This window comes from Rhinoraja longicauda, chromosome 7 (genome assembly GCF_053455715.1).
Source record: "Rhinoraja longicauda isolate Sanriku21f chromosome 7, sRhiLon1.1, whole genome shotgun sequence".
In the NCBI taxonomy this organism is placed as follows: Eukaryota; Metazoa; Chordata; class Chondrichthyes; order Rajiformes; family Arhynchobatidae; genus Rhinoraja; species Rhinoraja longicauda.
Genome location: NC_135959.1, coordinates 59,030,604 through 59,054,742, shown reverse-complemented (window position 1 = coordinate 59,054,742; position 24,139 = coordinate 59,030,604). Strand labels below are relative to the sequence as shown.

Below are 24,139 nucleotides of genomic sequence, written 5' to 3'. Positions count from 1 at the left end.
CCACCTTTTTTCTCCCCCACAACCCCCCATCCCTCCCCTCGCTTCCCCCTCCCCATTCCATCCCCTTGGCCCCACCTGAACTCCCAACTACTTCTCACCTCCACTCCTCAACCCGTCTGCTACTTTCCTCTCCTTGGCTTCACAATCCACAACTCTTCAAACCTGTCTCACACCTATTGTTCAGATCTCTGGCCTTGGTTCCAACGATCTGCCTGTCATAAAATCCCCCTCACCTATATCCCCCTCACCTGCCACGCTTTGTCCTGCTTCTCCCTTTTTCCAGCTCTCTTCTCCCCCCCTACAATCAGTCTGAAGAAGGGTCTCGACCCAAAGTGTCACGTATCATTATGTTCTCCAGAGATTCTGCCTGACCTGCTGAGTTACTCCAGCACTTTGTGTCTTCTTATGCCATCTTGCTGAATACAGCATGGCAATCAGCAGACCCATTTATGTCTACTGTAACATGCTATGGTAATGTGTAACTATTAATTCAGGAAGAGGTAAAACATCTCAGAATTACCTGTGTGGAAATTAATGAGCACACTTAGGTGTGTTTTTAAAAAAAAACCAATTTCAGTATGACTCTTATGCACAAGATTCTAGTTCTGAGTTCTACATCAGTGCCCACTTCGTTAAAGGCTTTGTTCAGAGCTAACACGGCTTGCTCAGTAGTTATTAATTAATTATAATATGGAGAATGGGGGTTTGGAGTCCACCATTATTTTTGCACTTCCTCTTTAATCATTAATTGCACTGACAATTGAAATATTTGACACAGGGATATTATATTCTGGGGAGCAATCCATTTTTACAGGCAAATTATAATTAATTTTGTGACTACTACTTTCAGTTCTTCTAAATTGCTAGGTGCATTTGTTCCAGTACTTTTCTAAATGAGATCCTCATTTATCAAAACAACAGTAATTTTCCACCGTAGACAATACTGTTTAGATACTTCACAGAAATTATCTTCTTCAATTCGTATTACTTTTCAATTCCTCGACTAAATTCTTATCCACAGTCGACAATTGAACATCATGGTTTGTATTTTTGAAAATGTCTTCAAAGTAGAAAAAATATACTTTAGATGAAGCAAGGCCAAAAAAAAAGATTCTAGAGCCTGGTGATGGTGCACATTAACTTCAGCCTCCCTGACTAGCTTGATCCACTGAAGTTTGCCTACCATTGTAACAGGTCCCCACTCATCTTTGGACTGTGTAGACACAGACACCAATGTCAGACTCCCATTCAGAAGATAGACGCAAAAAGCTAGAGTAACTCAGTGGGTCAGACAGCATCTCTGGAGAAAAGGAATAAGTGATGTTTTGGGTCGAGACCCTTCTTCAGACTCATTCATTGATTATAGCTCCACCTTCAAAATCACAATCCCATCCAAATTCATCTCCAAACTCAGGGACCTAGGAGTCAGCATCCTCCTTTTCCTCCGGATCATTGACTTTCAGTCCAATAGACCACAATCAGTGATGATAGATGACAACATATCCTCTACAATAATTCACAACACCAGTGTCCTGCAAGGATGCATTCTCAGACTCCCACTACACTCCCTATGACATTGTGGCCTAATTCTGCTCTAACTCCATCTACAAGTTTGCAGATGATACCACAGTGGTGGGCCTGATCATGAACAATGATAAGACAGAGTACAGGAAGGAGATGGTGACCTTAGGAACATGGTGCCAGCACAACGACCTTTCCCTCAATGTCAGCAAGATAAAGGAGCTAGCTATCAACTGAAGGAAATGTGGTGGAGTACATGCCCCAAAATGGAAATGGTTGAAAACTTCTAGTTCCTAGGCATACCAACAACCTGCCATGGACCAAACAAATTGAAGCACCAGCCAAAAAAGCATATCAACATCTACTTTCTCAGGAGACTTAGGAAATTCAGCATGTCTCCAACCACTCTTACAAACTTCTACAGGTGCACCTTAGAAAGCATATTGTCTGGTTGCTTTTCTGTCCAAAAACACAACAAAAATGCACAGAGTTATGGATGTAGCCTTGTCCATCACAGACCAGTCTCCCCGCCATTGGAACATTGCCTATACTTCGCGCTGCCTCGGGAAAGCAGGCAACATAATCAAGGAACTTTCCCACCCGGGTCATAGAGTCATAGACCGATACAGTGTGGAAACATGCGCTTTGGCCCAACTTTTCAACACCGACCAACATGTCTCAGCTACACTAGTCCTACCTGCCAGCATTTGGCCCATGTCCCTCTAAACCTGTTCTATCCATACACCCGCCAAACTGTTTCTTTAATGTTGGGATAGTCCCAGCCTCAACTCCTCCTCTGGCAGCTTGTTCATACATCATGAGTGAAAAAGTTACCCCTCAGATTCCTATTAAATCTTTTCCCCTTCGCCTTAAACCTATGTCCTCTGGTCCTCAATTCACCTACTCTGGGCAAGAGACTGTGCATCTACCCGATCTATTCCTCTCACGATCTTATATACCTCTATAAGGTCACCCCTCATCCAGGCCATTCCTTCTTCTCCTTGCTCCCATTGGGCAGAAGATACAGCAGCTTGACACCGCATACCATCAGACTCAGGAACAGCTTCTTTCCCTCTATTATCAGACCTCCGAAGGGTCCTTCCCTAATCCCTGATTCTCTGTTCTATCTCACTGCAGACATTGAAACTTTTCTCTGGAACTGTTACGCTACAATGCTGAGAAGTATGTTCTGCATTCTGGTATCTTTCCTTCACTCTGCCTTTTGAACTTGTTTTTGGCTTGATTGTATTCATGTGTAGTATTATCTAATTTAATTGGATAGCATGTAACAAAGGCTCCTCACTGTGCCTTGGTACACATGATGGTAATAAACCTAAACCTCATGAGTTAAGCTTTGCAGTGATTTTGCAGAGAGTTGGTTTGAGACCTTCACGGTGCCCAATTCTTTCACATTGTCCGCCTAAATGTTCTGCTTTGTAGAACTAACCAGTTGTGCACAAATGCCTTTCTTCTGTGATCTCTGACCATGACAGAGATGGGAATTGTGAAGAGAGGAATTGTGGAGACGTTCAGGAGAAAGGATGAGAAATGGATAAGGATCGGGGTCGAGGAATGAGATCTGGAGGGTTTGGGGTCAGGAGACTGAAGAGGCAATATTTACTGCTGGAAATTGAAATTAGGGACAGAATCGCTGAGGGGAAGAAAGATGTGTGGAGAAAAGATTGAGGAGTTTGCTATGGGGAAGATTGGTGTGATTGGGCTGGGGGAGGACGATGGAGGGGATTGAGGAGATAATCAAGTAGTAATCTCTTGAGTTACCACAGCTGCTCCAGGAATGATTATTCTCCCCTTATTAATGGAAAAGCTTATCCTTTCAAGTCTCCTTTCATGCAAAGAATTAAGTTTCTTTCATGCCCCACTGCAAGTGATGATGCTTGGATACTTGTAAGTAGATGTGCCGTTTATCTCCAAATTGTTTTGATGCTTACGTTGGCAAATATATTTTTCCTTTTACATTCTACTCAAACTTATTTGTCGATCGGCAAGGGAAAATTTGCTCTATGTCAGCATAATCGGGCACTCTTTGAAATGCAATTTGTTATTTAAAACCTTATATCAGTAAAAAGCGCCTTAATGTATTTAAAAGCAGTAACAGTGCAGATTTTTTAATTACAAATGGGCTTTATAACAATAATAAGCAATTTAATCTTATCAATCCAGTACATGTAAATAAAGCAACGATGAATTATTTTTGGAAGAAAGCTATTTTTATTTATTTACTCCATGGAGTTTGCATATTCTCCCTGTGACCCCATGTGTTTCCTCCAGGTGCTCTAGTTTCCTTGCACATCCCAAAGATATGTGAGTTTGTAATTGGCCTCTGTAAATTGTGCCTAGAGTGGATGTGAAAATGGGATAACATAGAAGTTGATCAATGGTCGGCATGATCAATGGTCGGCATAGACGTGATGGACTGAAGGGCCTGTTTACATGCCCTATCTTTCAATTGGTTCAATTAATCAAATTTGCAAAAGATATTTTATGATCATTATGCCTAAAACATAAGGAAAACTAAAACTAGAGCAACCCTGTTGTAAGCAACCCAGTGGCATGAATATTAATTTCAAGTAACTCTTGCATTCCCTCTCTCTGTCCCTCCCCACCCTAGTTGTCCTGCTAGTTTCACTGTTCGTCATCAACTCCTCCACAGCCAACAATGAACCATTGTGGGCTCATTGGCCATTGGTGCCGGTTCTGATTTGTTCTGTACCTTTTCATACCTCTAGTTTCCCCCTCCCCCCCGACTCTCAGTCTAAAGAAGGGTCTTGACCTGAAATGTTACCTACTCCTTTTCTCTAGAGATGCTGCCTAACCTGCTGAGTTACTCCAGCACTTTATGTCTATCTTTGGTGTAAACCAGCATCTGCAGTGTTTTGCTACACATAATATTAATGATGTTGGTATTTGTATGTTGTTATGTTTGTGCGGTCCATCTTCCCAGTAAATACTGCATCTACATATTGGAATAAATGTTGTTGTTTTCATCATGTTTCTCTCTCGTCATCCATATTTCTACTCTCTTACTATTTATATCCCAGTAGAATATTTTACTCTTTTATGTTCCTTGTTAATTTTCCTTCACAGTTCTTATCGCCCTCCTTTTTTTTCTCTCGTAATTTCTTCATTATCTTTCTAGTTATGCTCTCCTTTACGATTCTGATTCTTTATTTACCTATAATGTCTCATTAGTAGCTTGTTCTTTTCTCTGGTAGAACACAATTCTGCTGGGTCCTATTTACACCATTTTGTATGTTTTCCATTGCCACCCTATATCAATCATTGTTTGTCAATATTGCTGTTCATTTTATTGTTTTCAATTTATGTTCTCCATTCTGTTACCTGAGTTATTGTTATACTCATATTTATTCAATTATTATTTTAAAATGTATCATATCATCGTCATTAATGACTAGTAATCCTTTACTTTGATTTCTCTTATCTGGGCCATTCTGCATAATTAAATCCAATAACAAATCTTCTGTTACTGCGCTTCCTACTAATTATAATAATAATAATAATACATTTTATTTATATAGCGCTTTTCATATACTCAAAGATGCTTTACAGAGATTTTGGAACATAGGGAAATTAATAAATAGATAAATAAGTAAATAAATAAATGAACAGAGAAAGGAGACAGAAGGTGAGGTGACCTTCAGTGGTTGAAGGCAGTACTGAACAGGTGAGACTTCAGCGATGTTTTGAATGTGGTGAGTGTGGGGGAGTCTCTAACGGTTTGGGGTAGTGAGTTCCATAGGGTGGGAGCAGCGATGGAGAAAGCCCTGCCCCCCAGGATCTGAGTTTAGTCCGGATGTGGGGGGATAGGAGATTGGCAGCGGCAGAGCGGAGGGTGCAGGTGGGAGTGTGCCTGTGGAGGAGGTCGGTCAGGTAGGATGGGGCCAGGTTATGGAGGGCTTTGTAGGTTATGAGGAGGATTTTGTACTGGATTCTCTGGGGGATGGGGAGCCAGTGGAGTTTATAAAGGACGGGGGTGATATGGTCACGGATCGAGGTGTGTGTGAGTAGACGGGCAGCGGAGTTTTGAATGTATTGAAGTTTATTGATGATTTTTGAGGGTGCGCCATAGAGGAGGCTGTTGCAGTAGTCCAGACGGGAGGTGATGAAGGCGTGGATGAGGGTTTCTGCAGCTGTGGAGGAGAGGGATGGACGGAGACGGGCAATGTTTTTGAGGTGGAAGAAGGCTGTCTTTGTGATGTGTTTGATGTGTTTGTCGAAGGAGAGGGTTTGATCAAGGATGATTCCAAGATTCCGGATGTGAGGTGAGGTGGATACTGGGAGACCATCAATGTTGAGGATGAAGTTTTGGGTGGATTTGGTGAGCATTTTTGGACCAATGATGATGATTTCAGATTTGTTGCAATTGAGTTTGAGGAAGTTTGATTGAAGCCAAGATTTTATTTCAGTAATGCAGTTTGTCAGTGTAGAGTGTGTGGTGGAGGAGATTGACTTGGTGGAGATGAGGAGCTGGATATCATCGGCGAAGCAGTGGAAGTTGAGACCATGACGGCGGATTAATTGACCAAGGGGGAACAGGTAGAGGATAAAGAGGAGGGGGCCAAGGACTGAGCCTTGGGGGACACCTTGGGGGAGGGGAGCGGTGGGGGATTTACAGTTGTTAATGGAGATGAACTGGTGTCTGTCAGAGAGGTAAGATTTAAACCAGGATAGGGCTGTGCCGGTGATGTTAAGGGAGGTTTCAAGTCGGGTGAGGAGAATGGAGTGATTTATGGTGTCAAAGGCAGCGCTGAGGTCAAGTAGGATGAGGATGTTGAGGTTGCCAGCGTCGGAGGAGAGGAGAATGTCGTTTGTGATTTTGAGGAGTGCAGTTTCAGTACAGTGGTTTGAGCGGAATCCAGATTGGAAAGTTTCATACAGGTTATTGGTAGAGAGGTGGTATTTTAGTTGGGAAGCTACAGCACGTTCCAAACCTTTGGACAGAAAGGGTAGGTTGGAGATTGGTCTGAAGTTGTTTGGGGTGTCAGGGTTTAGACCAGGTTTTTTCAGAATGGGGGTGACAGCAGCGATTTTGAGGGATGGCGGGATGATGCCAGTGGACAGGGAGGAGTTTATTGTTGCAGTGATAAGTGGAGAGAGAGCAGGAAGGCAGGCCTTGACAAAGCTGGAGGGGATGGGGTCCAGAGAGCAGGTGGCAGTTTTTATTCCTGTGAAGAGGTCAGAGTTTCACAATTTTTACATGTGACACGGGAAAAAATGTGCTTAACTTGGTCAGAGCACCACTGCTGTGCACTTTTTATGTAGGATTTATTATAATTCTGCAGAGTATTTTATGATGTTCCATCTCTCATAAGGTGTAAAACAGGAGTATATCAGATTATAAACGATGAGGGAAAATTATTCAGAAAATGTATTTATTTCACCTTTATATCCTTAGCATGTTCAAAAGCACAGCCACGGAAATATTTTTGAACCAGATTCGATGGTGAGTTCTAAGAACTAGTGTAGCACAGTAAGGTTTGTAAAGTGATCTTGTTTCACTAACCTGTCTTAATATCAGCATTGAGGAGTAAATAATGGGCAGAACAACCACGAACTGCCCTGTTGTTTCTTTGTAATAATTCCATGAGATCTAGTACATTCACAGAGAACAGTATTGATTGTTTCAGTATCTTCCATATTAATGGCACCTCTGACCATGCAACGTTCCCTCAGAACATTGAAACATCAGCTTGATCTCAGCCTCAAATCTGGAAAATGAGACAACCCGATAACCAAATGTTTCAGGCATGTGCATTCTCTCCGAGTCTTACCTGACATCTAAAATCTGTTTGAGATTGTGTGAGAATATCAGATAACAAAAAACTAAAAACCTTGTGCCTCTTACTTCTGTAGGTCAAGAACGATTTGGGAACATGACAAGAGTATATTACAGAGAAGCCATTGGAGCTTTCATAGTGTTTGATGTGACACGAGCCTCAACATTCGAAGCAGTGTCAAAATGGAAGGATGATTTAGACTCGAAACTGACTCTCCCCAATGGCAAACCTGTCTCTGTTGTCTTGCTGGCAAACAAATGTGATCAAGAGGGTGAGTTCTTATCCGCCAATCCTGGGAAAATGGAACAGTTCTGCAAGGATCATGGATTTGTCAGCTGCTTTGAAACTTCAGCAAAGGTAAAAAAACAATTCTTAGTTCATCAATTGATGATCACAACAGCTTAAGTTGTGGGGCGGAAGCTGTCCAAGCAAAATATGAGGTGCTGTTCCTCCAATTTGCGCTGGGCCTCGCTCTGACAATGAAATGCTCTCAAAATATGATTTCACTGTTGAAGAGTCTTATCGTGTAATATGGGGCATTTCAACACAAGATAATTGATCCAAGTTGCTTCTTATCAACAGTGGAAGGATAAAGCACAGCAGCAGAATATAACCAAAAAGGTCTGATAAATATGCAAATGTATCATTATATAACTCAACAGTTGGAAACCCATTCTGTTAAAAATAATTAATAACTAATCATAAACATAAATGTAAATAGTTGAGTTGCAAATTGAGGATAATATTTTAAATTAAGTACATGAAACACAGCATTTAAACGCAAAGCTGTACTTTAATCTGCAAGGAAATGCAGATGCTGAAAACTTGTGTAGAAGACAAAGTGCTGGAGAACTCATGGGTAAGGCAGCATCTTTGGAAGACATCTCGGGAGGTCTGAGAAACAGTCACGACCCAAAACGTCACTTATCCATGTCCTTCAGAAATGCTGCCTGACCAGCTGAGCTATTCCAGCACTATGTGTTTTACACTTTCTTTACTTAACTGACTGAACTTGTGAAGTTCCACAGTAATAATGCCACCTTATTGCTGCTGAACTAAATATAGCAAACAGGATCAAAATCAAACAGAGAATGTAAGCAGACAGATGAGACTGCAGGACAAATACACAGGTTTTTGAGGGCAAGCCAAATTTATTGTCACCATAGGTTGAATTAAAAAAATATCTGCCTACTACCAAATGCATGAAGTAATATTTGTTTATTTTTTAATCACGAATATGAAGTTACAGTTTTGAATTTCATCAAATGCATATGTACTGCATATTTCAACACGCCTTTGTTGCAAGATTAGCTGATTAAAAATGGAAAACTACAGATGCTAGGAGTTTAAAATTGCACTAGGAATGATGTGAATGTATTACTTGTTCTGTTTGTAATTCATTAGCATCAAAAACTTGCATTTGTGAAATATTTTAAGCATAAACTTAAAAGGGCCATTATCAAAAAAGCTAGGCTTTTTAATATTTTATTATATTACATATTTTCAAGTGGATATTAACTCTTGAGGCTGCTATGGAAATCCTCAATGTTATCTTTTTCTTTAATCCTGCTTTACCTGCAATTCTCTCTGGTGTGCAATGTGGTGCAGGACTTAAAACACCAGGAGAGGCCTGAAGCAAGCCTCCAGGCCATTCCAAACACAGAAATGTATCTTCACCTCTCCATCATTTTCTCTCTTTTTCTGCTGGTGGCTGTGTGACTCCTGAGGTACATCTGCACATCATTGGTGAGGGTGATTAAACTTGAAGTGGGTATCCCTCATTACCCACAAGATCATCCTTAAATCTAGTTCCTGGAATGAACACGCCTGCGATGTTAGAAACATAGAAACATGGAAAATAGGTGCAGGAGTAGGTCATTCGACCCTTCGAGCCAGCACAGGCATTCAATATGATCGTGGCTGATTATCCAAAATCAGTACCGCATTTCTGCTTTTCCCCCATATCCCTAGATTCCATTAACCCTAAGAGCTAAATCTAACTCTCTTGAAAACATCCAGTGAATTGGCCTCCTTCTTTCATAACTTTCCTCATCAGTCCTAAATGGCCTACCCCTTATTCTTAAACTGTGACCCTTGGTTCTGGACTCCCCCAACATTGGGAACATTTTCCTGCATCTAGCCTGTCCAATCCCTTAAGAATTTTATATGTTTCTATAAGATCCCCTCTCATCCTTCTAAATTCCAGTGAAATTAGGAATTTAATTGAACCAAAACAGCATCAAAGGTCCCAAGGAACCTCTGCTGCATTAATAGATTGGAGTGATACTGGAAGAAAGAGACAGGATTATTGTCAGCATGACACAATGGTCTAATGGGCTCCTTCTTTGTTGTTACAAGTATATGATACATTTCCAGTGGTGTTGCACTGGCCATTGATGGAATAAAAGCCCTAGAAATGTTTGAGGGTGTTCTTCTCAGGTAACAATTTGTGCAGCAGATCGTACTCTGTAACATGGTGAATCCCACCAAAGAGATAAATGCCACTGCCCACCCATCCTCACTTCTAATTCCAAGAGTACTATAAACCCTGTCGTCATCCTCAGCTTGGAGCATAGAATTTCCTCACAGATTCCTGACTTTAGTCCTTAGAGATATAGTGCAGAAACAGGCCTTTCAGCCCACCGAGTCCCTGCCGACCAGCGATCACCCTGAACACTAGCACTATACTACACACTAGGGACAATTATTTTTACCAAAGTCAATGAACCTATAAACCTGTACATCTTTGGAATGTGGGAGGAAACCAGAGCACCCGGGGAAAACCCACGCAGTCATAGAATATTGGTTTCTCTAATTTCAAGTAACCCTTGCTTTCCCTCTCTATCCGTCCCTCCCCCACTCTAGTTCTCCAACTAGTTTCACTGTCCTACTGTTTGATTTTCCTGTTATTATGTCTCATTGTCATCTTCCTCTCAGCAAACAATGAACCATTCTACATTTCCTTGATCGTCGTCTGCCTTGATCTGGCGTTTTCACACCTAACATTCTCTTTGTGTCCTTCCATTTCTCCAGTTTCTCTCTCCCCTGACCCAAACGTCACCCATGTGCTTCTAAGTACTCAGAAACCTCATCCTTTATGCCAGGCAGAGCTGGTGTATTGAATGGCACCCTATTCATTTCTAGTGGAGTGCCCAGCCTAGATTTAAAACTTGATGCCCAACCGAGATTTAAAACTTGATGAAGATAGATGTTATAGATTTTTTTTAAATTGTATTAATAATAAGAAATTTAATTAACTTATATTGGTTAAATGTATTTTTAGCTACATGTATTTGTATTATTTAATTCTATTTCAACTGTATCTATCATTTAATAAAATGTTTCAAAAGCCCTTTGACAGTGTGAGCTGTGAAAAGGCCATCAGTGGAGTGCAAGGATACAGCCTGGATATGGGCGGCACGGTAGCGCAGCGGTAGAGTTGCTGCTTTACAGCGAATGCAGCGCCGGAGACTCAGGTTCGATCCTGACTACGGGTGCTGCACTGTAAGGAGTTTGTACGTTCTCCCCGTGACCTGCGTGGGTTTTCTCCGAGATCTTCGGTTTCCTCCCACACTCCAAAGACGTACAGGTATGTAGGTTAATTGGCTGGGTAAATGTAAAAATTGTCCCTAGTGGGTGTAGGATAGTGTTAATGTGCGGGGATCACTGGGCGGCACGGACTCGGTGGGCCGAAAAGGCCTGTTTCCGGCTGTATATATATGATATAATATGATATGATATCTACCACCATAATGACCAATTGCTGCTTGTGAACTGTTCACGGCTTAGGAGAGCTTTCTTGGACCCATGGGGTCACAAGAGGTTGGTACAGCCACGGGACTGTGTAACAGGTAAAACGCAAGCCCAGGGTTGAGTTGAGCAGGAGTCAAACCCAGTGGATGGCGCAGTGGCACAGCTGCTGCCTCACAGCTCCATAGACCCGGGTTCGATCCTGACCTCGGGTGCTGTCTTTGTGGAGTTTTCACATTCTCCCTGTGAGCTCATGGATATCCCCTGGGTACTTCGGTTTCCTTCCACATCCCAAAGGCATGTGAGATTACAGGTTAGTGATCCTCTGTTAGACTGCCTCTGGTGTGCAGGTGGTGGATACAAAAGTGGGATAATATAGAACTACTGTGAATAGATGATTGATGGTTGGTATGGACTCAGTGGGCCGAAGGGCCTGGTTTCATGCTATATCTTTCAATCAATCAATTGATCAATATATTGATGGGACAGATAAGATACCTAGTTTCTGCATCTTAATTCTTTCTCAATATAATCACCTTCCTCTTCCTCTATCCTTCCATGGCTCACAATGGATTTGGGGGTAAAGAGAATGAGTATTGTCCCCCTGATACTAAACGTGTGTTACAAACAGAGGTCTGAAGCCTTGGTGATGTTTTAATGTGATAACTGGGCATCATACCCTGGCGGTTTCTTGCCTATCCAATTAAATATATTGCTGATCAACAATGTGAATGAGGGCTGCCAACCAAACTGACCAAGTGGGGTCTGAGAACCATTGTAACCAGTGCGATTGTCCATTTTCTGTACACTTTTGCCATGAAATGTATTCAAAACCATATTCACCAAATGAGTTTGACAACAAATTTCAGCCCCACAGTTCGGATTTAGGGATTAATCATCTCACATCTGAAAATTAATAAAGGATTAAATTGAATTTCAGTATTGATCTTTAAATTGATTTGGGATTCTTTCTAAAATGCTTGGAAATTGAGTTTGAAAATCTACTTACTTGCAATTTTAGCAATGTTCTGGCATTGCGCCTCCCCTTGTGCATACCAGGATAATTTTGTGAATGGGGATAAAATAATCCATGTATAATCCTAAATTTGCCTTCCTTTATTTTTCTGATGTGACTCACTTCTTTAATATTCCTTAAAAATCCAGCAGAACTCTGGAAATGAGTGCTATGCTAAATGAATTAATTTGCATTTCAAATTAATCAGTCGTCTTTCCAGTTAATTATAGATAATAATCCACCTTTTATAATCAAATGCTTCAGCGTAATTTTGAAAATGGCTTTTGCTCTTGGGGGGGATTCCAGGGTAGGGAAGGGACCCGTAAGACTGATTCTGTTTGGATGAAAAATTGCATGGCTCATCTTTTGTGCTGCCTTCATTTCCAGAGAGATAATCATTGTGAAAAAATATATTTAAACAAATTCTTTTTTCCCCATTTTTTGTAAGGAAGGGCTTATGACATTTTGTAAAAATTTCGCTTCATTTATTCTTTCCGTTGTTGGGTAAGAGTTTAGTTTAAACATCAATAAGCTGCATTTTAAAAATGGTGTGTTTAAGATGCCGCGTTAATACATTATGTTAGATTAGATAAATGGTGAAACGAGGACGTTGCTTTGGCTGTCTTTGTGGTGAAGCCTGTCAGCATTAGTAGTAACACAAGAACAAATGGACCATCCCGTTGATGGCATTTTGGAAATGACCCACTTCATAGTTACTCACAAAATGCTGGAGTAGCTCAGCAGGTCAGGCAACATCTCAGGAGAGAAGGAATGGGTGACGTTTCGGGTCGAGACCCTTCTTCAGACTGATGTCAGGGGGCGGGACAAAGGAAGGATATAGGTGGAGACTGGAAGATAGAGGGAGAACTGGGAAGGGGGAGGGGAGTAGGAGGGCAGGAGAAATCACAGAGGGGGAGCAGCAAGAGAGCATGTTGCTAAACTCTTGTCGAAGAGAGGAGGAGAACTTCTTCAAAGAGAGTAGAAGGGCAGGAGAAATCACAGAGGGGGAGCAGCAAGAGAGCATGTTGCTAAACACTCGTCGAAGAGAGGAGGAGAACGACCTGCTGAGTTACTCCAGCATTTTGTGAATAAATACCTTCGATTTGTACCAGCATCTGCAGTTATTTTCCTACTTCATAGTTACTGTCGGCAGTGATATACCTCAGGGTGCAATCAAGAGAAAGTGTGTATCACATCTGCAAAGCTGCAGCCAGGTCTGGAATTCTAATGTAAGTGCAGCATTCCAAAGCTGTCCTGCTGCTGCGATTTTAATTACAGCTTAAAGCTACTTCAAAATGACAAATCCATGCAGAATTTCTCAGTCATGTGGTAAAAGTATCATTAGATTTGGATGGCTGAGGTCACGATCAGTTTGCCCCGAGGATTGGTTCAAATTTGCCCATTTCCTGCAGATTTGTGCACTGTTCCATTCTTTGCTTGCTGATGGATATCCAGGCTGTCCCTTAAGATTAAATAACCTGTTAATCCCTTGTAAACGAGCTGAGGCACTGTATCTCTTTTATCTTATTTCCCCACACTTTTGGGAATGATCATCTTTGCAATATCTTCTTTATTAAATTGGAACCTTCTCCACTCCATTCTGATGCCTATTATGAATCTATCCAGTGTATCCTGTGGGATGGACACAGTAGAGAATTGATGGATTTCAGGCTATTATCAGGATGGATAAAAATATTACACGTGCAGATTCCTGATATACCTGATAAAAGGTCATGGTTGTAATTAGCCGGCTACAAAATTCACCTGCTAGCAAATAGCCTCACGAGTGTAGCAATAGAAGGCCACAATATTACTCTGGAAAGACAGATGTGCTAAGAAGAAATACTGCAGCTCATCATTCAGCCTACAATTTTGGGAAATAATTTTAGTGTCATTAATTCTGCTGGGTTCCTGCTGTTTGAGAGGACATGCTGCATTTTGATTGCATTTGGGTTTCTGAAGGTTTGAAATACGATTGAATGGGGTAGTACAATGAAGTCATCTGTTAGCTGTGCACGCCACCTGCATCCAAGATGAGGAGGATAGATTCTTAGTGCCAAAATATTTGAAGTCAATGGGGAACACTCAGCTATTAAACAGGGACAGGTAACGCTCCTCCTACACTCTTCCCTTCTTATCTGACTCCCTTTTGTCTCCTTGTCCCTTTTTTAAAAACCAAAAATAGATTTATTTAAGTATTTACAATACTAAATAATTCAAAACAATTCCACCACCATAGTACAAGTAAAACAAATATTCTTAAATAACTATTTCACAATGCTTATTAAGGATCGAAGGGCCGGATGGCCTACTCCTGTACCTATTTTCTATGTTTCTATGATGCATTCCACTCCCCACGGAGCCCAGCGGTCCCGTAAATCCCCCAGGGTGCCCGTGGACAGCGCACAATCTCTCTCTAGTACCATCCTGGCATGGACATATGCCCGGAAAAGGAGCAGGTAGCCGGCTCGGGCCTTATCTGCTTTTTGTCTCCTTTTGTCCCCTTTTGTCTCTCTTTTGTTGGACCCTGCACAGTCTACTACAGGTACTGACTTCCCCACCATTGAAGGGATCTACAGGAGGCGCCACCTCAAAAAAGTAGCCAGCCTCATCAAGGACCCACACCCCCCCCTGGCCACCAGCACTCTATCACTTGCCAGCCTTTGTCCCGAGCCTCTTTCTCTTCCAGGTTCTTCCCCTCCCCCCACTAAAATCAGACTGAATAAGGGTCCTGACACAAAACTTTGCCTATCCGTGTCCTCCAGAGATGCTGCCTGTCCTGTACGATTACTCCAGCACTTTGTGTTCGACACAAGATTCCAGCATTTGCAGTTCCTTGTGTCGACATGTAAAGGGCCTTTTACATTGAGGCAAACAAGCCTAAACAAATTAATATCTTGTATTGCAATGGCAAAAATAATGTATTAATATAGTACTTTTAATAAGGCAAGAAAATCTAAGGCACTTCAGGGGAGTATTATAAATTAAAATATTAATTTCTAGCTACATAAGGAGAAAGAACATAGAATACAGAACACAGAATAGCACAGCACAAGGACACTCCCTTCAGCCCACATTGTCTATGCCAAACATGATTCCAAGACCAACTCTTAGTTGCCTGCACATTATCCATATTCCTCCATTCCCTATATATCTATATGCTTTTCCAAAAATCTCTTAAATGCCACTATCGTATCTGCCTCAACCTCCACTCTGGCATTCCATTCCAAGGACTCATCAGCCACTGTGTAAAAAAACTTGACCCTTTAAACTTTGTCCCTCTCATCTTAAATCTATGCCCTCTATTATTTAAATTTCCATCCTGGGAAAAAGTTTCTGACTGTCTACCCTATCTATGCCCCTCATAATTTTATATACCTCTATCAGGTCTCCCCACAATCCCCGATGTTCCAGAGAAAATAATCCAAGTCTGAGCAACCTTTTCCTGTAGCTAATGTCCTCTAATCCAGACATCATTCTGGTAAACCTCCTCTGCACCATTTGCAAAGCCTCCACAGCTTTTTTGTTATAGGGTGACCAGAACTGCACACAATACTCCAAATGCAGCTATAACGCTCAAGAGTCAAGACTGTTTAATTGTCATGTGTACTGAAACACAACAATGAAATTCTTACTTGCAGCAGCATAACAGGTCTGTAAACACAGTACTCAATAGATAATATAAAACAAACAAAAAATGTTAAATAAATAAAATAAAAAAATATTAGTGCAAAATTTGTTGTCCCTAGTGCGACCAAGAAAATTCATAGTTCAAAGTTTAGTTGGTTTTTGTAGTGTTCAATAGCCTGATGGATGTTGGGAAGAAGCTGTCCCTGAATCTGGAGGTCATGGTTTTCAGACTCCTGTACCTTCTTCCCAATGGAAGGAGTGAAATGGGAGCATGGCCAAGGTGGTGTGGGTCCTTCCTATTGCTGGTTACCTTTTTGATGCAGCGCCTCCTAAAGGTCTATTTGATGGTGGGGAGGTCACTACCCGTGAATGATGGGGCACTGTCCAACATGTTGTAATCTCCTTCATTTCTGGCCATTTGAGGTCCTGATCAAAGTTGTGATGCAACCAATCAATATGCTCTCTACCGTGCACCTATAGACGTTCAAGAGATTATTTGTCGGCATACTAAATTTCCAAAATCTTCTATGGAAGTAGAGGCATTAATGGGCTTTCTTTCAAGACAGATCTAGAGAAATATGCATGCCCAGGAACTTGAAGTTATTGATTTTCTCCATCTCCGACCTATCAAGGATCCTCGCCTTCCTCTTCTGAAGTCAACAATCAGCTCTTTGGTTTTACAGAAGGTTGTTGTAATGGCACCAATCAATTAGATGATTGATCTCCGTCCTCTACTCTAACTTATCATTATCCATAATTCACCAAACAACAGTGATCTTGCTGGCAAATTTAAAGAAAAAGTGGGAACTACTTCCGGCAACATTGCCAAGGACATTGGAGATTGCACATTCTCTCCATTGATGTTTACTCCCAGTCTTGGTGGTAGGTTAATTTGCTGCTGTGATTTAGCACAGGTAAGTGGCAAACTATTCAAAGTAAGTTTGACAGAAATTGAGAACAGTCTAATTCAGCTCCAAATGGTCCCCAACGATGGTAAATGAAGACAATAATTTTGATCTTCCCAATATCCAGCTGGAGGAAATTTCCGTTCATCCAGTACGGAATACTGGTGAAATATTCCATCAATTTAAAGACCATGTCACGAGATGATGGAAAGGGAAGCTTGGTGTCATCAACTGATATCTTAAACACTTTTTGCCTTTTTGGAGCTGTATCTAAACTATCTTGGAAGTGAAATTGAACAGATGGGAGGCATTCACTTTGATCCTGTTCTGCTTGCATCGTTAGTTGTCAGTGTTAATGATTCCTTATGTCAGGTTAGTGATAGTAAAATCAACTTTGATTTTACTTTAATCTTTCACTTTCTGGAAGGGCTTCCTCACTGGCATGATCGAAAGGTTATGCAAAATGCTTTTAAGTGTCGTGCCTTTCTTGTAACGCTCCATCTTTTCTCCCCTTGAAGATGCCGGCACTTTGGGCTTTTTCCCACACATTTGGCTTTTCACCATCAGCAAACTATATATCAAGTTATAAATGTCATGTTTACTATTTGGATACTTGGTTGAAGTACTATTTATAAATATGATTTATACTTTCAAGTGCGAGTTCTTCTGGCATATGTTGTCCATCTCTCCTGCTAAACACCTTTATTGTTTTACATTTCCCATATACCAGTAATTGTTTTCCAATTTAATTTATTTTGCTCAGTTTTATTTAAAAATAAGCTTTAAAAATTCAAAGAGGAAAGAGGGACACAAAGTGCTGGAGTAACTCGGTGGGTCAGCCAGCATCTCTGGAGAACATGGATATGTAAGTTTTAAGGTTGGGACCCTTCTTCAGACTGATTGTGGTCAAGGGAAGGTGGGTAGAACATTGGAAGAGAGGAGGGGCAGAATAGATCCTGGTAAGTCATAGGTGGTTACAGGTGAGTGGGGTTTTTGATAGGCAAATGGTGGAATAAAAGGCAGAGATGAAAAGACAATAGATGTGAGGGAAAAATAGAAGTGTGAATTGTGAGGCCAGAGCAAGTCGAGAGATACAAAATGCTGGAGTAACTCCGTGGGTCAGGCAGCATCTCGAGAGAAAATAAATAGGCGATGTCACGGATTGGGAAGGAACATGTGGAAGGGCAGGGGCAGGGGCAGGGGAGAAATAGAAAACACGGGTGAGGGATCCATCTATGACAACAGGGGAGAATCCAACTTTACAAAAGAAGGAAGCCAAACAATGCTGGAGTAACTCAGCGGGTCAGGCAGCATCTCAGGAGAGAAGGAATGGATGATGTTTCGGGTCGAGACCCTTCTTCAGACTGATGTCAGGAGAGGGGGTGGGCCAAAGAAAGGAAGTAGTAGGAGACAGGAAGACTAGTAGGAGAACTGGGAAGGGGGAGGGGATAGAGAGGGAAATGAGGAACTATCTGAAGTTAGAAAAGTCAATGTTCATACCACTGGGGTGTAAACTGCCCAAGCGAAATATGAGATGCTATTCCTCCAATTTGCGCTGGGCCTCACTCTGACAATGGAGGAGGCCCAGGACAGAAAGGTCTGATTGGGAATGGGAGGGGGAGTTGAAGTGCTGAGCCACCGGGAGATCAGGTAGGTTAAGGCGGACTGAGCGGAGGTGTTGAGCGAAATGATCGCCAAGCCTGCGCTTGTAGCAACGATGTAGCAGTGGATACAATAGATGAGGTTGGAGGAAGTGCAGGTGAACCTCTGCCTCACCTGGAAAGACTGTTTGGGTCCTTGGATGGAGTCGAGGGGGGGAGGTAAAGGGACAGGTGTTGCATCTCCTGCGGTTGCAGGGGAAAGTACATGGGGAGGGGGTGTTTGGGTGGGAAGGGACGAGTGGACCAGGGAGTTACGGAGGCAACGGTCTCTGCGGAAAGCAGAAAGGGGTGGAGATGGGAAGATGTGGCCAGGAGTGGGATCCCATTGGAGATGGTGGAAATGTTGGAAGGATGACATCTCAGATGTCCTAGAATGGAAAGCCTCATCATGGGAGCAGATGCGGCAGGACTGAGAAATTGATAGCGTTTTTGCAAGTAGCAGGATGGGATGAGGTGTAACCCAAATAACTGGGAGTCGGAGGGTTTAGAGTAGATGTCAGTCATGAATGTGTAGGAAGGAACTGCAGATGCTGGTTTAAACCGAAGATAGACACAAAAGTAACTCGGCGGGACAGGCAGCATCTCTGGAGAGAAGGAATGGGTGACCTTTCGGGTCGAGACCCTTCTTCAGACTGGACGTTCATGACAATGGGGGCCTGGAAATTGCAAGTTATTGAAGAGTTGACCAGCATGTGAGGTGTCTAGGATGTAGGTTGGAAGGGACTGGACAAGGAGGTTGGAATCAAGTTATTTGGAGATGAATCTGTGGGGCAGGAATGGGCAGAGATAATGAGTCTGCCGGGGCAGTTCTGTTTGCAGATATTGGGAAAGAGATATAAGTGGGCAATGCAGGGCTGGGGAACTATGAGGTTGGAGGCTATGCAGGGAAGATCGTCAGAGGTGATGAGATCGGTAACTGTCTGGGAGATGAAAGAAATCACACTTATTTCCTTCTTGGCCCTTTTATTTGTTACTTTCACATTAGATATATTTGATCTATTGCTTCACGAAACTAGTCAAATGCCCCCTCCTTTCATCCTGTCCCCACGCCATCTCGATATTCATTACTTCTATGATTAGTTTGATAGTTCCTTCTTCTGAAACACACAAAACACCCACATGCAATAACAGGCACCCTCCATACACATACACACACACACGCACGCACACACACATGTACACATACACACACACGCGCGCACACACACATATACACATACACATATTGACACACAGGAACAAACATTTATAGATGGATACACATAAACACTCATACTGCACCCATGGTCCCACACGCATACTCAAACAGACACCTATGAACACAGCCAGACACACCTACACATATTTGCATATGCATAGAAATATACAGCAGACATGGGCATTTTATTTCAATCAAGGTGAAATGACATGCACGATGATTATTTAAGGTAATCACTTCAGATTTGGTGCTCATTCAGTAAATGGCAGAAATATTTCACTCTCTGCAGCAGCTTAAAATGAACATGTTGCTTTTTAATGGATGTTGCATAAACAGGCAGAGCAGCAGAATAAAGTGACAGGCAGTATCGTCAATTATAAAGGGACTGATTTGTAGCCACGTCAATTGAAATGTGGCAGCAGAAATCAGTTTTTCAGGAGGATGTACCGTCTTTAAAATGATAAATTCCATTAAAAATCACCAAACACAATAAAAAAATGCAGTAAAACTCTGTTAATGAGGCATGCTCAACACTTTGGTGTGGCAGACTGACAGATATTCTGGAGACAGACACAAGATGTTGGAGCAAATCAGTGGGTCAGCAGCATCTCTGGAGAAAAGGAATGGATGACGTTTCGGGTCAAGACCCTTCTTCAGACTCTGGAAAGACTGTTGCCTGACCCGCTGAGTTACCATAATATTTTGTGTCTATCTTCTATGTAAACCAGCATCTGCAGTTCCTTCTTACACAGATATTCTGGAGTATTGGATGGTATTCAAATTAATTCTCAACGCTCTTTTGATTCACATTTTTTCGGATATTATGCAGTGCAGTCAGATAATCCATTTTTCAGTGAACCCAGAAGTTTCAAGGGAGCACAGGGACGACGATATCTGCATGTTAGAGTGAGCACAGGAATCAGCACCAGGAGAACCAGAGGACAAATCATAGGATTTCCAAACTGCCAATAATTTCAGGACCACAAAATGTTGGGGCAGAATGGGCACACTTTCTGTGATTTTCATCATAAGCCAGCCAGTTCAAGGAGCGCAGAGTGACGTACATAGTTTTAAAGAGGCGATGTTCAACGTTCTATATTTTTACCCTGTGTCGCAACTGAATTGATCTATTTAGTCCCATTGTGGGGGGACTGCCACAGGGGAGGGGGAGAACAATGGACAATGGAGGGCCTAGCGCAGGGTGGGGGGGCAGTGAGGGGAGGGGGGAGTGGATCAGGGGGAGAACAAAGGTGGAACTGGCACGGATATTGTGTATACTTTGTAACTATGTCAGCATCCTTATGTGGCGACTATTTGCATACTTTGGGTATGCAAGCAAAGAATTTCACTGGGACTTGTCACATGTGACAATAAAGTATTCATTCATTCATTCTGTAAACATCTCTGCCGTTGACCATCATGTTTCATGATCACTTCCCAACACTTCTCATAACCCCACTCTGCACACTTGCCTTTACTAAAAGCCAGCACAGGTGAAGCTTCTACACATTCCTGTAACGCTGATCACTGCACCACCCACGTTTCTGTCTTCCCATCCTGCCATGTGGATTGCAGCAAATGGCAAGTGCCAGCATTTTTGATAAACAACAAAAATAGCACATAATTATAGAGCATTCCTTACGTAGTAAAATGTACCAATACTCCTCATGGAACGTTTTAAAATTAAATTTGACATTAAGCATCATGCGTTGAAGTTTGCTCAGATAATTTGAAACTCAATCATTCTGCATTTATGGAACATTTTAAAGAAAGGAAGATAAATAGTCAAAGAGAGTTCAGAAGGGATTTTCAGAGTTTAGTTTAGTTTAGAGATACAGCAAGGAATCAGGCCCTTCAGCCCACTGAGTCCACGCCAATCAGCAATCACCAATCAGTCTGAAGAAGGGTCTCGACCCGAAACGTCACCCATTCCTTTTCTCCCGAGATGCTGCCTGACCTGCTGAGTTACTCCAGCATTTTGTGAATAAATCGATTTGTACCAGCATCTGCAGTTATTTTCTTATATCACCAATATATTAGTTCAATCCTACATACTAGGGACAATTTACAGAAGCCAATTAACCTACAAATCTGTACGTCTTTGCAATGTGTGTGGAAACTGGAGCACCCAGAGAAAATCCATGCAGCCTCCATAGGGAGAATGTATAAACAGACAGCACCCATGGTCAAGATCGAACCTGGATCCTCTGGCACTGTAAAACAGCAACTGGCACTGTAGAGCAGCAACTCTACCACTGTGCCGCCCCTAACTGTTTGTATCTAGACAGGTAATGACATGGTTGCTTTGACGGTGCAATGAAAATCAGTGAGGTGTAAAAAATATTGAAAGTAATCCTAGCCAAAATATTAAGACATTTCAATTGTATTCATAGATATGATCCAGTATATAAGTGCCATTCATTTCACAGTCAAGATACATTTATGCATATTTTTACTTCTTTTATCATCTGCAGGAAAACGTCAACATTGAGGAAGCAGCCCGGTGTTTGGTGAAACACATCATTGCCGGCGAGAATGACCTTGTGCGGTCTGTGGAATCTGATGTGGTCACCCCAACAGTCAATTCCTTCAGAAGCAACGGCAGCTGCTCATCTTGTTTTAAGGCTTAGACTTTCAGTGCTTACATATCAGGATTTCATCGCAGAAACAAGGAACTGCAGATGCCGGTTTACAAAAAAGATGCAAAGTGCTGGAGGAACTCAGCGGGTCTGCCGGTACCCCTGGAGAACATGGATAGGTGACATTTCAGCTCGGGGCCCTACATCAGTCTGTAGAAGGGTCCTGGCATGAAATGTAACCTATCCACGTTCTCCAGGGATACACTGCCAGACCCATTGAGTTGCTCTGGCACTTTGTGTCTAAGATTTCATTGTAACTGAGTTGCAATATTGTCAGTTACACCAGCAACACTTTTAACTGGAAGATGAGATTTGGAAAGTTAAAAAAAAATACATGGTTCAAAAATATCAACTTCACTTTGTGGGAACATGTAACATGGAAAAACATTCCCAAGCTGTTTCACAAGAGTATGAAATAAAATGAGTTTCTGATATAAAAAATAGTCCTCACTGTAATGACTGTCTTTAAAGATGATACAGCCTTTATGCATGGGAATCAAAGAAACAAGACGTTAAAATTCAACTTTAATCGGACTAATTTATATTAGATTGTTTTAATTGAGGAGAAGATAGGACAAGATGCCTGAAAGGGGCAGATCTGGTACTGTCTGTCTGTGCCTTGCTCAAAACTGAATTTCACCCTCCAGGCTTGTTTTCCAGCAGAAAGGAAGGCAGCCCTTTCCATAACACAGTCACAGGTCATCACTTCACAGTGTAACAATTCATTTTCCCTTGCTGCTGTTGAATGCATTGTATGGCAGCAGCTGTCTTCTGCAGTCCAATAACAGATCTAAACTAATTCCAAATGCTGAAGACAGACTGTGATCTGTGTGATTTTCCCCCATCTCTAAGCAACTTCACCACCTTTACTATTACCTTGACTGAGATTAAATAATTCAGCACAGACAATGAGAATAATCATACAGTGGCATTGCTGCATCTGGGTTCGACCGTGATGCAGGGTACTGTCTGAGTGAAGTTTGCATGTTCTCCGTAAGAACGCGTGGGTTTCCTCCGGGTGCTCTGGTTTCCTCTCACATTCCAAAGATAAGTGGGTTTGTGGGTTAATTGGCCTCTGTAAATTGTCCCCTTATATAGAGGGAGAGGATGTGAAAGTGGGATAACATAGAATGAGTGTGAATGGGTCGGTGTGGATTCAGTAGGCCAAAGAGCCTGTTTCCATGCTGTATCTTTCAATCAATTCAAAAGTTCCTCGAAGGAAACCAGTTGAGTCCATGCTGATTCTCTGGAAGGACAATCTAGACAGTCCAAAACCTTAACTCTTTTCATGGAGCCCCATAGTTCAGCAGCAAGATAATTTCTACTTATTTACTTTATTTTTGAACACATTGATCAAATCACCTCTGTGCTTACAGAACATCCTAAAAATCTCCAATCTATCTTAACAAGCTTAAAGTCCTTTACTATTCTTTTAAGTACTGTATCACTTAGCATTGCTCTGTATTTAATTTCTTCTTGCATGTATTCTCTGCTGTCATCCTCTAGAAGTCTGCCCCTCTTGTCCTCATTATTCAATCTTCAAGTGAAGTAACAGCTATATATCATGAAATGATGCCCATTACACCTAATTCCACACATTGGAGTCATAAATCCTGTACCTTTGTCCGCAAGAAGATTTAAAGTTTAACCTTGCTGCGGAAGCTCATAAAAACTGCGGTAAGAAATTAAATGTATAGATATTTGGACAGGTATGGGTTGTACATACGTTCCTTTAACATATAAAAGAATGGTGGCACAGTGGCGCAGAGGTAGAGTTGCAGCGTTTGCAGTGTGGAAGACTCTACGGGTGCTGTCGGTACGGAGTTTGTACGTTCTCCCCATGACCTACATGGGTTTTCTCCAAGACCTTTGGTTTCCTTCCACATTCCAAAGACGTACAGGTTTGTAGGTTCATTGACTTGGTAAATTAAAAAGAAAAATTCACTAGTGTGTGTAGGATAGTGTTAATGTGCAGGGATCGCTGGTCGGCGCGGACCCAGTGGG

The 24,139-nt window shown here is 41.9% G+C and overlaps 1 protein-coding gene across 1 annotated transcript in view; it reads left to right on the top strand.

Moving 5' to 3' along the window:
• LOC144595572 (ras-related protein Rab-38-like) overlaps positions 1–23,763 on the top strand; it is a 34,845-nt gene extending 11,082 nt beyond the window's left edge. The window contains exons 2-3 of the mRNA XM_078403132.1: positions 7,414–7,694; positions 21,971–23,763. Of these exons, the coding sequence (XP_078259258.1) occupies positions 7,414–7,694; positions 21,971–22,126 (437 nt within the window). The 3' untranslated portion in view covers positions 22,127–23,763. The remainder of the gene's footprint in view (positions 1–7,413; positions 7,695–21,970) is intronic.
• Positions 23,764–24,139: the final 376 nt, after the last annotated feature.